The sequence below is a fragment of the Coregonus lavaretus genome, assembly GCF_964263955.1.
Source record: "Coregonus lavaretus genome assembly, chromosome: 7".
Classification (NCBI taxonomy): Eukaryota; Metazoa; Chordata; class Actinopteri; order Salmoniformes; family Salmonidae; genus Coregonus; species Coregonus lavaretus.
In genome coordinates, this window is record NC_139994.1 from 14,236,815 (window position 1) to 14,253,690 (window position 16,876).

General features: G+C 41.4%; 1 protein-coding gene across 1 annotated transcript; it reads left to right on the forward strand.

The window, feature by feature from the left end:
- The first annotated feature begins 12,632 nt into the window (after positions 1-12,632).
- On the forward strand, positions 12,633-15,817 carry smim13 (small integral membrane protein 13). The gene is made up of 2 exons (XM_084166196.1): positions 12,633-13,169; positions 13,763-15,817. The coding sequence occupies exons 1-2, from the start codon at positions 13,094-13,096 to the stop codon at positions 13,951-13,953; spliced, it is 267 nt and encodes an 88-aa protein (XP_084022322.1). The 5' UTR covers positions 12,633-13,093; the 3' UTR covers positions 13,954-15,817.
- The last annotated feature ends 1,059 nt before the right edge of the window (positions 15,818-16,876 follow it).

Here is a 16,876-nt window from a genome sequence, read left to right on the forward strand (position 1 = left end):
TTCCCAATTCCAGTCCTCAAGTACCCCCAACAGCACACATTGTTGTTGTAGCCCCGGACAAGCAAACCTGACTTGCCAACTAATCATCAAGCCCTCAATGAGTTGAATCAGGCGAGTTTGTCTGGGGCTACAACAAAAATGTGTGCTGTTGGGGGTACTGGAGAACTGGAGTTGGGAAACACCGTGCCATATGAATGAATGGAATTCTTCAGCATTTCAATACATATTTTCAATGACAAAATTACATTTATTTAAGTATTTTTGTTGTTGTATTGGGGACAGTGACATTAAAACTTTCTACAAATTACACTTTAGGGAAAATGTTTAATTTGTTTATGTTTAGCTCACATAATATTATTTAATAGTATGCATTAAGGTGTCTGTAATAGAATATATGTGGCAATAACAAATGCAGACAATAAATGCATTTCTATAGCATATTTTTTACAACGGTGGAGGGGTGGCAAGATGGAGGCGCGGTGGCATCAAAAAAGTGCACCCTGCCAGTCATCTAGTGTATACAGTGAGGGAAAAAAGTATTTGATCCCCTGCTGATTTTGTACGTTTGCCCACTGACAAATAAATGATCAGTCTATAATTTTAATGGTAGGTTTATTTGAACAGTGAGAGACAGAATAACAACAAAAGAATCCAGAAAAACGCATGTCAAAAATGTTATAAATTGATTTGCATTTGAATGAGGGAAATAAGTATTTGACCCCCTCTTAATCAGAAAGATTTCTGGCTCCCGGGTGTCTTTTATACAGGTAACGAGCTGAGATTAGGAGCACACTCTTAAAGGGAATGTTCCTAATCTCAGTTTGTTACCTGTATAAAAGACACCTGTCCACAGAAGCAATCAATCAATCAGATTCCAAACTCTCCACCATGGCCAAGACCAAAGAGCTCTCCAAGGATGTCAGGGACAAGATTGTAGACCTACACAAGGCTGGAATGGGCTACAAGAACATCGCCAAGCAGCTTGGTGAGAAGGTGACAACAGTTGGTGCGATTATTCGCAAATGGAAGAAACACAAAATAACTGTCAATCTCCCTCGGCCTGGGGCTCCATGCAAGATCTCACCTCGTGGAGTTGCAATGATCATGAGAACGGTGAGGAATCAGCCCAGAACTACACGGGAGGATCTAGTCAATGATCTCAAGGCAGCTGGGACCATAGTCACCAAGAAAACAATTGGTAACACACTACGCCGTGAAGGACTGAAATCCTGCAGCGCCCGCAAGGTCCCCCTGCTCAAGAAAGCACATATACAGGGCCGTCTGAAGTTTGCCAATGAACATAATAATATAATAAATAATATGCCATTTAGCAGACGCTTTTATCCAAAGCGACTTACAGTCATGCGTGCATACATTTTTGTGTTTGGGTGGTCCCGGGGATCGAACCCACTACCTTGGCGTTACAAGCGCCGTGCTCTACCAGCTGAGCTACAGAGGACCACCCAGTTCTCCTCTGAATGATTCAGAGGAGAACTGGGTGAAAGTGTTGTGGTCAGATGAGACCAAAATCGAGCTCTTTGGCATCAACTCAACTCGCCGTGTTTGGAGGAGGAGGAATGCTGCCTATGACCCCAAGAACACCATCCCCACCGTCAAACATGGAGGTGGAAACATTATGCTTTGGTGGTGTTTTTCTGCTAAGGGGACAGGACAACTTCACCGCATGAAAAGGACGATGGACGGCGCCATGTACCGTCAAATCTTGGGTGAGAACCTCCTTCCCTCAGCCAGGGCATTGAAAATGGGTCGTGGATGGGTATTCCAGCATGACAATGACCCCAAACACACGGCCAAGGCAACAAAGGAGTGGCTCAAGAAGAAGCACATTAAGGTCCTGGAGTGGCCTAGCCAGTCTCCAGACCTTAATCCCATAGAAAATGTATGGAGGGAGCTGAAGGTTTGAGTTGCCAAACGTCAGGCTTGAAACCTTAATGACTTGTAGAAGATCTGCAAAGAGGAGTGGGACAAAATCCCTCCTGAGATGTGTGCAAACCTGGTGGCCAACTACAAGAAATGTCTGACCACTGTGATTGCCAACAAGGGTTTTGCCACCAAGTACTAAGTCATGTTTTGCAGAGGGGTCAAATACTTATTTCCCTCATTAAAATGCAAATCAATTTATAACATTTTTGACATGCGTTTTTCTGGATTTTTGTTGTTGTTATTCTGCCTGTCACTGTTCAAATAAACCTACCATTAAAATTATAGACTGATCATGTCTTTGTCAGTGGGCAAACGTACAAAATCAGCAGGGGATCAAATACTTTTTTCCCTCACTGTATATAAATTATTGTTAGAATCTGACCTACTGCTCTTGCACCTTGTCTTCTTCTTACTTTCCTCCAGGGCTGGGGTTGATTCGAATTGAAGGCAGTCAATTCAGAAAGTGATTTCAATTTTTTAATATCTAAAATGGACAAACTTTTGAAAGAAATAACTTCTACTCCTCTGTTTATTGAGAAGTTATTGAAAATAGATGCAGTTATTTTTGTTCAATTTTGAATTGTTATTTAAGTTTACTTCCTGTAGTAACTGAGTCATTGAAGGTCAGGGAGTGTGGGTAACAGGTCACATGTGGTTATTAAGGGAACAGATTTTTTTTTTTTCATACAGTTGGACCGTGATGTCATAGATATTGCTATTTCTGGAAGATGACATTTGTGGTTCTTCTCCATTATCACATAGAGGACGGCGGGTTTAGGCAGGGGAGGGATTAGTTTGTTTCAGAATTAGTAGCAAGAAGAGAGAAGAGATTCTGACTGCCAGTGGTGTTCATATTTGAAATGACAGGATAATGTTTCAGAAGATCAAAGTTAATCATGAACATTGATGGTAATAGATGAGGGCCCATTTGTATTAGGAGTCTCAGACTCGGTCTAAGATCTGATCTAGGATCAAGTCTCCCCTGTCCATGTAATCTTATTCATTATGATTTCAAAGCCTAAACTGATCCTACGTCAGCACTCCTACTCTGAGACGCATCATCCATATGGCCCCAGATCACAGTGAATCATTGTTTATGGAGTTACAGATCAGACATTATATATGTAATTACATTGAGGTGTATTGAAGTATTGGAGAGAACAGTGGAGTCATTTCATTGTCAGAACTCTAATTCCTATTTTATTATTTTTTATTATATAAATATATACAGTTGAAGTAGGACGTTTTTCAACCACTCCACAAATGTCTTGTTAACAAACTATAGTTTTGGCAAGTCGGTTAGGACATCTACTTTGTGCATGACACAAGTAATTTTTCCAATAATTGTTTACAGAGATTATTTCACTTATAATTCACTGTATCACAATTCCAGTGGGTCAGAAGTTTACATACACTAAGTTGACTGTGCCTTTAAACTGCTTGGAAAATTCCTGAAAATGATGTCATGGCTTTAGAAGCTTCTGATAGGCTAATTGACATCATTTGAGTCAATTGGAGGTGTACCTGTGGATGTATTTCAAGGCCTACCTTCAAACTCAGTGCCTCTTTGCTTGACATCATGGGAAAATCAAAATAAATCAGCCAAGACCTCAGAAAAAAATTGTAGACCTCCACAAGTCTGGTTCATCCTTGGGAGCAATTTCCAAATGCCTGAAGGTACCACGTTAATCTGTACAAACAATAGTACACAAGTATAAACACCATGGGACCACGCAGCCGTCATACCGCTCAGGAAGGAGATGCGTTCTGTCTCCTAGAGATTAACGTACTTTGGTGTGAAAAGTGCAAATCAATCCCGGAACAACAGCAAAGGACCTTGTGAAGATGCTGGAGGAAACAGGTACAAAGTATCTATATCCACAGTAAAACAAGTCCTATATCGACATAACCTGAAAGGCCGCTCAGCAAGGAAGAAGCCACTGCTCCAAAACCACCCTAGAAAAGCCAGACTTCGGTTTGCAACTGCACATGGGGACAAAGAAAGGTACTTTTTGGAGAAATGTCCTCTGGTCTGATGAAACAAAAATAGAACTGTTTGACCATAATGACCATCATTATGTTTGGAGGAAAAAGGGGTAGGCTTGCAAGCCGAAGAACCCCATCCCAACCGTGAAGCATGGGGGTGGCAGCATCATGCTGTGGGGGTGCTTTGCTGCAGGAGGGACTGGTGCACTTCACAAAATAGATAGCATCATGAGGAAGGAAAATGATGTGGATATATTGAAGCAACATCTCAAGACATCAGTCAGGAAGTTAAAGCTTGGTCGCAAATGGGTCTTCCAAATGGACAATGACCCCAAGCATACTTCCAAAGTTGTGGCAAAATGGCTTAAGGACAACAAAGTCAAGGTATTGGAGTGGCCATCACAAATCCCTGACCTCAATCCTATAGAAAATGTGTGGGCAGAACTGAAAAAGCGTGTGCGAGCAAGGAGGCCTACAAACCTGACTCAGTTACACCAGCTCTGTCAGGAGGAATGGGCCAAAATTCACCCAATTTATTGTGGGAAGCTTGTGGAAGGCTACCCGAAACGTTTGACCCAAGTTAAAATGTTTAAATCGAATGCTACCAAATACTAATTGAGTGTATGTAAACTTCTGACCCACTGGGAATGTGATGAAAAAAGTAAAAGCTGAAATATATAATTCTCTCTACTATTATTCTGACATTTCACATTCTTAAAATAAAGTGGTGATCCTAACTGACCTAAGACAGGGAATTTTTACTAGGATTAAATGTAAGGAATTGTGAAAAACTGAGTTTAAATGTATTTGGCTAAGGTGTATGTAAACTTCCGACTTCAACTGTATGTATCACACATCTGATCGTTATCAGCATAACTTGGCTGTGAAACATTGTACTGCCAATAAAACCATCATTTGTATACAAGCTTATTTTCTTATTACATGATTAACAGTAAATCACTTTTGCATGAATTACACCACTTTACATTCAAATGAAGTTATTCCATTCAAGGTGACAAAACTGACACTAAATTGCTAAAGCACTATACTCTTCATCAGAATTTGCAGCGAATTAGAGTTTCCTGCACAAGTAGCGAGCATGATTCATTGCGAATCACCACCACTGTCCTAGATCTCTATCTCTGTTTCTTGGAAATGGACCTGCAAAATGCCTCATTTGATTCTTTTTCTCATTGAAACATACTGTATCTTACATAGGTATTTGAGCAAAAAAATTGCCAATTTTACAGTATCCTGGTAAGAACCTGTAGTATCTCCAAGTGAGATGTACAGTGGACTTTACTGTGTTACCTTAAGTGTTTGATTCTGGCACTTCAATAGAACACTTATAGGCCCCAAAGTGGGTACATCCCTCTGATGAAAGATATGATTTGAATCGTGCCAACCTGACATTAGTGCCGTGGTCATTAGTGTACCATTTGGGACGAAGCCATAATGTTGACTTGACAGAAAAACAGCTACTACTGTTATTTACTTTTTTTCTAGTGAAAACTGACTTAAGGCAGTCTGTCACAGTTTATACAAGCTTAGCTGATGTCCGCTGCTATGATGTTGATGACCGTTATTATGTTATGGTTGTTACAGTATTACTGATCTAAGGTATTGTTATAACAAAGCTACCAGAGGTGTAACAAAAAACAACAGAGCGCCATGGCATGCCATCATCCCGCGCATTGCGCTGCCATAAGGAAGGACGCATAAGCAATAACAAAGTGTTCAATAACAGTGTAGTATCGTGTAAAGTTTGGGAAGAAAGTATAGGGCCTCAAACAATCTCAGATGTGGATGTAGCACCCTCTGCTGGACGGATAATGAGGGATAAACTGACAGCAGCTCGTCAGTGAGATGATGTGATCTTGTCGGACAGAAAGACTCCTGAGGGACTGTATGTGTGGAACATATTGCAGTGTTCCTTCATCTCCACAATTGCATAAAAGTCCTTGAGAGCAAATCTGTGACTTTGTTACATATGAATCAGAAATGTATCAAATATGACTGATGATTCAATGTCTTGAGGGAAGGGGTAATTATATCTCAGAATGATAGTCTCTGCCTGTATCAACTTCACATTGACCATTGGTTCTCATGACCTCAGCGCGACCTCAATGCATGCTTGTTAAACAGCCAAGAAGACTCCCAATCACTTGGACATGCTGTAATCAGTTACTAGAACTGTAAATTGGTACATGGTGAAATAACGCCAGATTAGAGATTCCTCCAAAACTGACTTTAGATCTTTGTTGAAAGTGTGGAGTTTTCTCAGAAACATTCTGTACGCAGTAATAGGTGGTTATACCTGATATCAAGCCACACCCGGCCATGATTACAGACACCTGTGTGTGTCCTTTGACATTATTCAAACTAGTGACCCGCAGTGTTTGTCACTAAACCCTAATGAAGACAGCTTGTCTGTCAAAACGTTGGTTATTATAATAAATAATAATAATATGCCATTTAGCAGACGCTTTTATCCAAAGCGACTTTATTCTGTTATTAAATTATTGCATCTGCGCTCCTAGAGTGTGCGGCTCTCCTTTTCTTTTTCAAGGGTTATACCTGTTTTAACTGAAGGATGGGAGAGGAACAGAAGATTCAGAAGACTGCCCTTGGGCTTTTCCCATACAAGGGGATCAACCTGATCAGAGGGGGCATCAAGTTGAACACCTTGAGTCTCTGGAGACATTTGAAATACAGGATGATGACATATTTGCTGTTACTTACCCAAGGTCAGGTAAGACCATGCATCTGACATACTCTAGGTTATAGGCCTATACAGTACTTACTACAGAGCGCCATATAGCCTACACTACAAAACCTATTAAATTCTGCATGAGATTGTGCTGTGAATGTGCAACATAACCTCACAAATGCCCTGATTATATTTCTTTAAAAAACATGGATACAGAATATTTTGTCCCTATTGTATCATGGCGATCAAATGACAGAGGGATGTAACAAACAATCAATCCATCAACTGGTGCCTTGGTTTGAGGAGAATATAAGAGAAGTGGACTACAACAACATGCCATCAACAAGGACCTTTGCGTCTCCCTTGCATTTGTCCTCAATCCCTCAAGGACTGAGAGAAAAGTGAAAGGTCAGAGAGAGAGATCACATGCAATGAAGGCAAAATAATAACTAACTGCCAGTGAAACCCATGGTCTGACACAGTGTAGTGTATATGCTATTTCTGTAGTGTAAAATGTATGAAACTGTACACAGATTATGTTTGAAAAACATCTTCAGAGAGACAAAGTTTTTTTGTAAACCTGGATGCTAACAATGAGACTTCACAATATATAATTGTATTTACATCAATCTCCTGTATTTGTGAGTGAAAATCTACTGTATTTGTATTGTTGCATTACATTTTTAGTCATTTAGCAGACACTCTTATCCAGAGTGACTTACAGGAGAAATTAGGGTTAAGTGCCTTGCGCAAGGGCACATCGACAGATTTTTCACCTAGTCGGCTCTGGGATTAGAACCAGCGACCTTTCGGTTACTGGCACAATGCTCTTTACCACTAAGCTACCTGCCGCCCCATTAAATGGCTATTGATAAGGCTATATTTTAACTGTGTAAATTGTTTAACGTGGTCTACATAGACAGGAACCCAGAAGATGTTGCAGTGTCTTTATTTAATCTCCACAATTTCATGAAAGCCCTTGAGACAAACCTGACTTTGATACATTTCTAATTCAATTTCTTCGGGGGAAGGGTAAGCATAACTCAGAAATTCTCAGTTAATCCTGGCCACTGTTCTTGCTATTTGGGGTCTAGGTCAAGTAACTGTAAATCACTTTGTGACAACTGCTGATGTAAAAGGGCTTCATCAAATACAGTGAGGGAAAAAAGTATTTGATCCCCTGCTGATTTTGTAAATTTGCCCACTGACAAAGACATGATCAGTCTATAATTTTTAATGGTAGGTTTATTTGAACAGTGAGAGACAGAATAACAACAACAAAATCCAGAAAAACGCATGTCAAAAATGTTATAAATTGATTTGCATTTTAATGAGGGAAATAAGTATTTGACCCCCTCTCAATCAGAAAGATTTCTGGCTCCCAGGTGTCTTTTATACAGGTAACGAGCTGAGATTAGGAGCACACTCTTAAAGGGAGTGCTCCTAATATCAGCTTGTTACCTATATAAAAGACACCTGTCCACAGAAGCAATCAATCAATCAGATTCCAAACTCTCCACCATGGCCAAGACCAAAGAGCTCTCCAAGGATGTCAGGGACAAGATTGTAGACCTACACAAGGCTGGAATGGGCTACAAGACCATCGCCAAGCAGCTTGGTGAGAAGATAACAACAGTTGGTGCGATTATTCGCAAATGGAAGAAACACAAAAGAACTGTCAATCTCCCTCGGCCTGGGGCTCCATGCAAGATCTCACCTCGTGGAGTTGCAATGATCATGAGAACGGTGAGGAATCAGCCCAGAACTACACGGGAGGATCTTGTCAATGATCTCAAGGCAGCTGGGACCATAGTCACCATGAAAACAATTGGTAACACACTACGCCGTGAAGGACTGAAATCCTGCAGCGCCCGCAAGGTCCCCCTGCTCAAGAAAGCACATATACAGGGCCGTCTGAAGTTTGCCAATGAACATCTGAATGATTCAGAGGAGAACTGGGTGAAAGTGTTGTGGTCAGATGAGACCAAAATCGAGCTCTTTGGCATCAACTCAACTCGCCGTGTTTGGAGGAGGAGGAATGCTGCCTATGACCCCAAGAACACCATCCCCACTGTCAAACATGGAGGTGGAAACATTATGCTTTGGGGGTGTTTTTCTGCTAAGGGGACAGGACAACTTCACCGCATCAAAGGGACGATGGACGGGGCTATGTACCGTCAAATCTTGGGTGAGAACCTCCTTCCCTCAGCCATGGCATTGAAAATGGGTCGTGGATGGGTATTCCAGCATGACAATGAACCAAAACACACGGCCAAGGCAACAAAGGAGTGGCTCAAGAAGAAGCACATTAAGGTCCTGGAGTGGCCTAGCCAGTCTCCAGACCTTAATCTCATAGAAAATCTGTGGAGGGAGCTGAAGGTTTGAGTTGCCAAACGTCAGCCTCGAAACCTTAATGACTTGGAGAAGATCTGCAAAGAGGAGTGGAACAAAATCCCTCCTGAGATGTGTGCAAACCTGGTGGCCAACTACAAGAAACGTCTGACCTCTGTGATTGCCAACAAGGGTTTTGCCACCAAGTACTAAGTCATGTTTTGCAGAGGGGTCAAATACTTATTTCCCTCATTAAAATGCAAATCAATTTATAACATTTTTCACATGCATTTTTCTGGATTTTTTTGTTGTTATTCTGTCTGTCACTGTTAAAATAAACCTACCATTAAAATTATAGACTGATCATGTCTTTGTCAGTGGGCAAACATACAAAATCAGCAGGGGATCAAATACTTTTTTCCCTCACTGTACATGTAATAGATTTAATTGATTGATCAAACACATATATAGCCTCTTCAACACACATGATAAGTGTGTCAATGTGAAATACCCTAAATATATTTATTTCTTAGTTCCCTTGGTTTGACCATGTTAATGATTGGTATGCTCACAAAGACGAATTTGATACCCTTTCCCTGACATATGAGGATATGATCAAGGTAAATTCATTTCCATAATGATAAGATCACAAAACAGTGGATTGAATATTGTTAAGAGTAATCAAACAATAACATAACAACAATTTGCTTTCAGGACACACGAGTTGCACTTGTCAAGATATCAAACTTCTTGGGTAAAAACCTGGAGGAGAAAACCATTGACACAATAGTAGACAAATCCTCCTTCAAGAACATGAAGGAAGACCCACAGGCTAGAAGTGATATACAGCATCCTGCATTTTTCAAACAAAGTGGATCCTTGATTCGAAAAGGTATGGTATATTCATATTAATAATCATCATGCTTGTGTTAATCATTAAGTTAATTTCAAGTAATGGTTAAAAATTCACAAAAGAAAAGATACAAATACTACTGGATAGTTAGTTGAAATGTTGTTGACAGTTAGTTGACTACTGAATGTACAAATAATATATTTGCGCATACTATTTCATCCTGAGGACAAAAACCAAAACAACGTGCAGAGTGGGCCAGATCGAAAAAATAACGGGCCAGATCGAAAAAATAACGGGTCAGACAGGCAGACAGCAAGGTTTATACAAACAAGCCATCATTGTTGGAAATCAAATGCTAGGGTAAAAGCAAGAGCAAATAATGTGCTAATAAATGTCTTATTGCTTATAACATTATTAACGTGTGAGAGACAGAATGTTGGTCGCATGTTGTTTGTCCATTAGCTCAGGGTTTTGGAATACAAGCTTGAATCCTTAGCCCAGGGCTAAAGCTTAGTCCAGGCTTAGTAAATGCTTGTGTGAATGCAGGCTAAGCTATCCCAGGGCCAGTCTAGCCTGGGGATAATTTAGCCCGGGGTTAAGAACAATGCAGTGTGAAAAGGCCTATAAAGTGATACCATACTGTCTGTTATGTCTCTAATCAGGGAAGTTTGGGGACTGGAAGACTATGTTCACAGTGGCCCAGAGTGAGATGTTTGACAAGATCTACATGGAGAAGATGAAAGACCTGCCCCTTGAATTTGACTGGGAGCTGTGAAAAGAGACATATCCTGAACACAGGATGGTAGTGAAAGATTTCACCAGCTCGGCTGAAGATATCAGAAAATCGGATCCAGATGCTTGTTGTTGTTGATCTGTACTTGTCAAATTGTACTCCAGTTGTGTGAATCACTCTAAAGATGTCACTTAATTTTGGGGGGGATCTAGGCCTAACTAGATTGGAGGAAATAACTGCCCTGCCACAATGGTTGTGAAAAGAAGCACATGCAAAAGTTTAACATACATATACAATATTATTAAGATGCTGTCATAATTAATATCTACATAAAATGTTACGAGAAAAGTAACGTTTCTTATTATGATTTGCCCCATGTCAGTAATGGCTTCTTTTTGTAGGCACTAACTCCACCACAGGGTTTGTCCGACAAAGCCTGTGGAAATTAATGGCGTTTTTGTAGGGTTTTTGTATAAAGGCCAAAAATAAAGTCTGTGGTAAACACAGGCTTAGGAGATCTTATACGTTTTGTTCTATGAGATAATCTTCATCAGCTAACGTCACTTTTAGTGAATTCTGAAGCATGTATGTAATTTAAAAAAGCTCATAATTCATAAATGTCATGTTTGATATTATCTCATAGAACAAAACGTATAAGATATCCTAAACTTGTCTTAACCTCAGACCTTATTTTCGGCGTTTATCACAAAACCCTATTCTTTCCCCATTAATTTTCGCCATAGGAATGGCTGAACGAACCAGAGGTAGGGGCCCCGTGTAGCTCAGTTGGTAGAGCATGGCGCTTGCAATGCCAGGGTTGTGGGTTCGATTCCCATGGGGGGCCAGTGTGAAAAATGTATGCACTCACTAACTGTAAGACACTCTGGATAAGAGCGTCTGCTAAAATGTGAATGTAAATCATTTCTGGGTTTTAGAACTAAAAGCTGGTGAGCTCTATGGACTGCAGAGTGGAAAGATAGGGAGGGGGTTGATCCAGCTGATTTCTTTAAGAGAAGTCTGGAAACTGTGTGTCAGGATTTTGTGGCCATTTACACAGATGGTTCAAAAGATCCAAGGACAGGATGTACTGGGTCAGCATTTGTAGTGCAGGAGTGTGGGGTGGAAGTCAGGAAACGTATTACAGATCATCTGGCTGTATATACGGCGGAGCTGATGGCCATACTGTTGGCCTTGCAGTGGGTGGAGGAAGTTAAGCCAGACAGAATAGTTATTTGCTCTGACTCATGTGCAGTGTTAATGAGTCTTCAGTCCTTTAGCTCACGTAGCAGACAAGACCTGCTTTATGAGGTGCTACAAACCCATGGCAGGATTAAACAGATGGGTATTCAGATAAGATTTACTTGGGTTCCAGCCCATGTGGGGGTGGAGGGGAACGAGGCAGTAGATGAACAGGCTAAACAAGCACTTAGTAGTGGGGATGTTGATGTTGAAGTGTCAATGAGCAAGGCAGAGGCAAAAAGACTGATATATACAGTGATGGTGCAGAGATGGCAGGAGCAGTGGAATATAAATAATAAGGGAAGGCATTTATTTCAGGTACAGAGGAAAGTCGGGGAGGGGAGGACGGCAGGAAGGGACAGAAGAGAGGAGGCTATTTTTACAAGATTAAGGGTGGGACACAGCCAGTTGAATATGACATTAAACGTGATAGGAAAGCATCCATCAGGAAAGTGTGATTATTGTCAGGAAATAGAGACTGTAGAGCATGTATTGCTACAGTGTGGGCAGTATCAGAGGGAAAGAGAGAATATGAGATTTAGTATGAGGGAGAAGGGGATACAGGAAAGTAGTTCAAAGAGTATATTGAGCAAAACGTCATTAGATATAGTCTCAAATATGTTATCTTTTTTAAGAGAAACGGGGTTGGCAGGTAGGATTTAGTTTCTCCCTGTCTCTGGCCCACATTCCAGTACGGTAGGTGACGGTAATGTACCATAATGTTGGATGCCAACCGCCGATAAACCCCACTGAAGAAGAAGAAAAAGAAGAAGGACTGCAGAGTGGGGATATTGACTACAGTACCAAAAATGCAACGCGTATCTTGAGCCTATTGCGCAGCCTCATTTCGAGCACCGATTTTGTAACGTCTACTTTCTTTTCCAAATGGAATGGTTCAGGTTGCAATAATGAAGCTAGATATGAACGATACTTTATCCTCTTGTGATACCTATCCGTCCATGATTTTGGCACTGCAAACCGACGTTGACATTTTTGCAGGCGGCGAGACTGTCTGGACAGCTAACCGCATCACTCAGCAATGAGGGGTTTATTTTCGTTCGCCGGATAATAATAACTAGCTAGTTAGCTATCCTCCACCCATGTTGAAGCAAGGAATTATGTTGTAATGTTATTTATGTGGGAAACAACAATTGTAAGCTTTGTCAGTGTCAGTCTGGTGAATGAGTTAATGGACTGAACGGTAAAGCGAATTAGGGAGTTAGCTGTCAACAACTTTGACGCGTTAGCTAGCTAACTAGAAACTAGTTGGCTAGTTAGCACTGACAAGAAGACAAAAATGTGGCAAAGCGTTGGTCTCACTTTGCTGGTAATTGTGGCCACCCTTGTGTGCGCGTTGCTCTTCATGGTGTTTGGTAAGTAACATAATATGTTGCCTTAGTAGTTCAGTTTTCTTGAACGTAATGTGAAATGATGACATCACTCTGACACAGCTGCGAAACTTATCAGCTGTTAGGTACAGTTAGCTAGCTAGCTAGCATTCAGCCATTATTATACTTATGCAACACCATGTGGCAAGCACTATCTACCCGCTATCTATCGTGAGCAGTGACTGTCTTGTCCTTTTTCCTTCTCAAAATGTTGAGTAGGTAGATAAAAGTCCCCAGCACAAGGTGCACCGGTTTAATGATCATGCTGTTTAATCAGCTTCTTGATATGCCACACCTGTTAGGTGAATGGATTATTTTGGCAAAGGAGAAATGCTCACTAACAGTGACAAACAAATGAGTGCACACAATTTGAGCGAAATAAGCTTGTTGAGTATGGAACATTTCTGTGATCTTTTATTTCAGCTCATGAAACATGGGACCAACACTTTTTACATGTTGCGTTTATATTTTTGTTCAGTGTGTATATAAATATAAAATACACAAATTAATTGTTTTATTCATACACATAGTCACTGTTCACTTTCTATTGAGGACTTTTGTTCATTTTGGCCCCTCAGGTTGGTATGTTGTCTGGCAGCTCTTCCTGTCCAAGTTCAAGTTCCTGCGTGAGATGTTGGGCGACACCGGCTCTCCACAGGCAGAGACCGAGCCGTCCGAATCTAAGAGCGAGCGTACCTCTCCTCCAACCCCACGCCAGAGGCCCAAGACTGCCCGCCAGAGGGTCGTTCCTCCTGAAAGCACTACATAGACGACCACACCCATCCACCATCAGTCTTACCCTGTCCCCCTATTCACCAACCCCCGTCCCACTAGGAAACTGTGGTGGACGAAGTGAAACCCCTTACTAAATGGCATGATGTCAAAAGTCATACTACTCCCCTTTCCTGATGAAATCTCCACTCTGCACTACCTTACACCTCCTCGTCGTAAACACTTGATACTCTACTTTTCTCTCCTGGACACTCTTCTTACTAGACTAGGCATAGCTGCTGATGTTATAAAGGCACAAGCCATCAAATCATGGGACATTCTGTGTACAACTTGTTCACGTTTCAAATATGTATTTTAGAGCTGTTCACAGTATATGTACTGAGCAGCATGTCCAGTTTCTTCACCTGGCATTCACTGACACTGCAACATGGTCAGCTCTGACTGGCTGACACTGCAATATGGTCAGCTCCCACTGGCTGTCATGCTGCTAACACCTTTACAGGGAATCTGTTTCTCCATGATCACATGAGTGAATTCTCTGTCAAGACTGTGTATGTGTGCATTTATGAGAGTTTGTTTATTTGAACATATGTGTTTGTAGCAAAGCCTATATTCTGACAAACTGTTGTATAAAACAGGCTCATTTGTTAGCTTTTACTTTCAGAAGCAAAACAACAACTGCTAGAAGAAAAAAAACTGAATGAAACAATTTGTATAACTGACAAATTAAGTTCCTCGACGTGTTAATTTCACTTTATTTGTAACAAAAGTGCAATGAAAGGAATGTTTTTTTGGGTGGTTATTTTATTGTTGGTCAGAAATTAATACATATATAATGGTTGTTATGGAACGGTGGGGTTATAAAAACACCTTGAAGACGATGTCCAGGCTCTGTATGTATCAAGCATCTCAGAGTAGGAGTGCTAATCTAGGATCAGGCTCCGCCCTGTCCAAACGAACGTATTCATTGTGATCTAAAAGGCTAAACTGACCCAAAGTCAGCATTTCTACTCTGATATGCTTGATACGGCCCCAGAACTCCCTAGGAAGGCAACAAATAAATAGGCTATAGCTCATTGCTCTGGCTAGCTAGCCTCCCAGAGGTGCTAACTGGGGTGTATTCAATAGGAACCAAACGGAAGTGAAAAGCTGAAACAGGGAGGACCTAACCAAAACTTGTCCAATTAGAAACATTTGTATTTGTGTTTTCCGTTGTAAAACACTTCGCTATGGTGTGCACTAATGACTACACCCCTGGGCTCCATGCTACAGGGTCGTCACTAGCTTCCATAGCCACAAAGTCATAAACCACGCCCATTTCTACAATTTATCTTCTTAACATTTTAAACCTAGCCCTAACCTTTACCACACTGCTAACCTTATGCTAAGACCAAAAAGCAACAAAAAAAATAGCACATTTTGACTGTGGCTGTGGAATCTGACTTTGTGATTATGGAAGCTAGTTTAAACCATGTTACAGCTACAGCTAGCATAATCCCATCCCCAGTGATGTGTGATCCTCAGCACTCCCACACTGATATGCTTGATACATACGGCCCAAGAGCTCCGCAGATAGACAATAAATATATAGGCTAACTCTAGCTCTGGCTAGCTTGCCTCCCACTAGAGGTGCTACATGGGCTCTATGCTACAGCAGAGCATAATGCCCTCCCCAATGGTGTGCCCTTACCTGTGCCTCTGTACCAGTGCCTGTCTAGATGGCATCCTTCCCTGTAGTTCGTTACATGGCCTCTGATCCAGCTATAAGCCTATAGCCGCCTGACATTGTAAAACATGTACATTCTCTATGTAATGGTTTTACATGTGATTGTCCAGATTTCAAGTTTGTTTTGGGCTATTGCTGTAATTTACATTCAGAATAAATATATTTCTTAACTCTCTGTATAGAAATACATTTATTGTAATTGCATTGTTGCAAAGCTGATAGCTGGTCTTTCATGCATTGCCATAGGGAGTACTGGGGGGGAGGGGGGGAAGCATTGTTTTTTTACTGCAGGTTCAATTTGATGTCACAACACAGACACATTTTAAGGCTTGTAAAGCTTTTTGAGTGTATTATTTTGTCTTGCACATGTATAGCCAGACTTCTGACATTATGGCCCTAACATGCTGACCACACCGCTCGCGCGTGTGCGTGCATGTTGATTTTGTCCACCCACACCAGACACGATCAGGACGCGCAGGTTGAAATATCAAAACAAACTATATTAATTTGGGGACAGGTCGAAAAGCATTAAATATTTATGGCAATTTAGCTAGCTAGCTTGCTGTTGCTAGCTAATTTGTCCTGGGATATAAACATTGGGTTGTTATTTTACCTGAAATGCACAAGATCCTCTACTCCGACAATTAATCAACATGCGCACGATGGTGGAAGCACGTGCGCGAGTGGTGTGGTCAGCATGTTATACTTTTGAAAGTGAGCCTTCCTTTATCCTAGAAACCCTAGACCCACTCCAATTTGCATACCGCCCCAACAGATCCACAGATGATGCAATCTCTATTGCACTCCACACTGCCCTTTCACACCTGGACAAAAGGAACACCTATTTGAGAATGCTATTCATTGACTACAGCTTTGTGTTCAACACCATAGTGCCCTCAAAGCTCATCACTAAGCTAAGGACCCTGGGACTAAACACCTTTCTCTGCAACTGGATCCTGGACTTCCTGACGGGCTGCCCCCAGGTGGTAAGGGTAGGTAACAACACATCTGCCACACTGATCCTCAACACGGGGGCCCCTCGGGTGCGTGCTCAGTCCCCTCCTGTACTCCCTGTTCACCCATGACTGCATGGCCAGGTACGACTCCAACACCATCATTAAGTTTGCCGATGACACAACAGTGGTAGGCCTGATCACCGACAACGACGAGACAGCCTATAGGGAGGAGATCAGAGACCTGGCCGTGTGGTGCCAGGACAACAACCTCTTCCTCA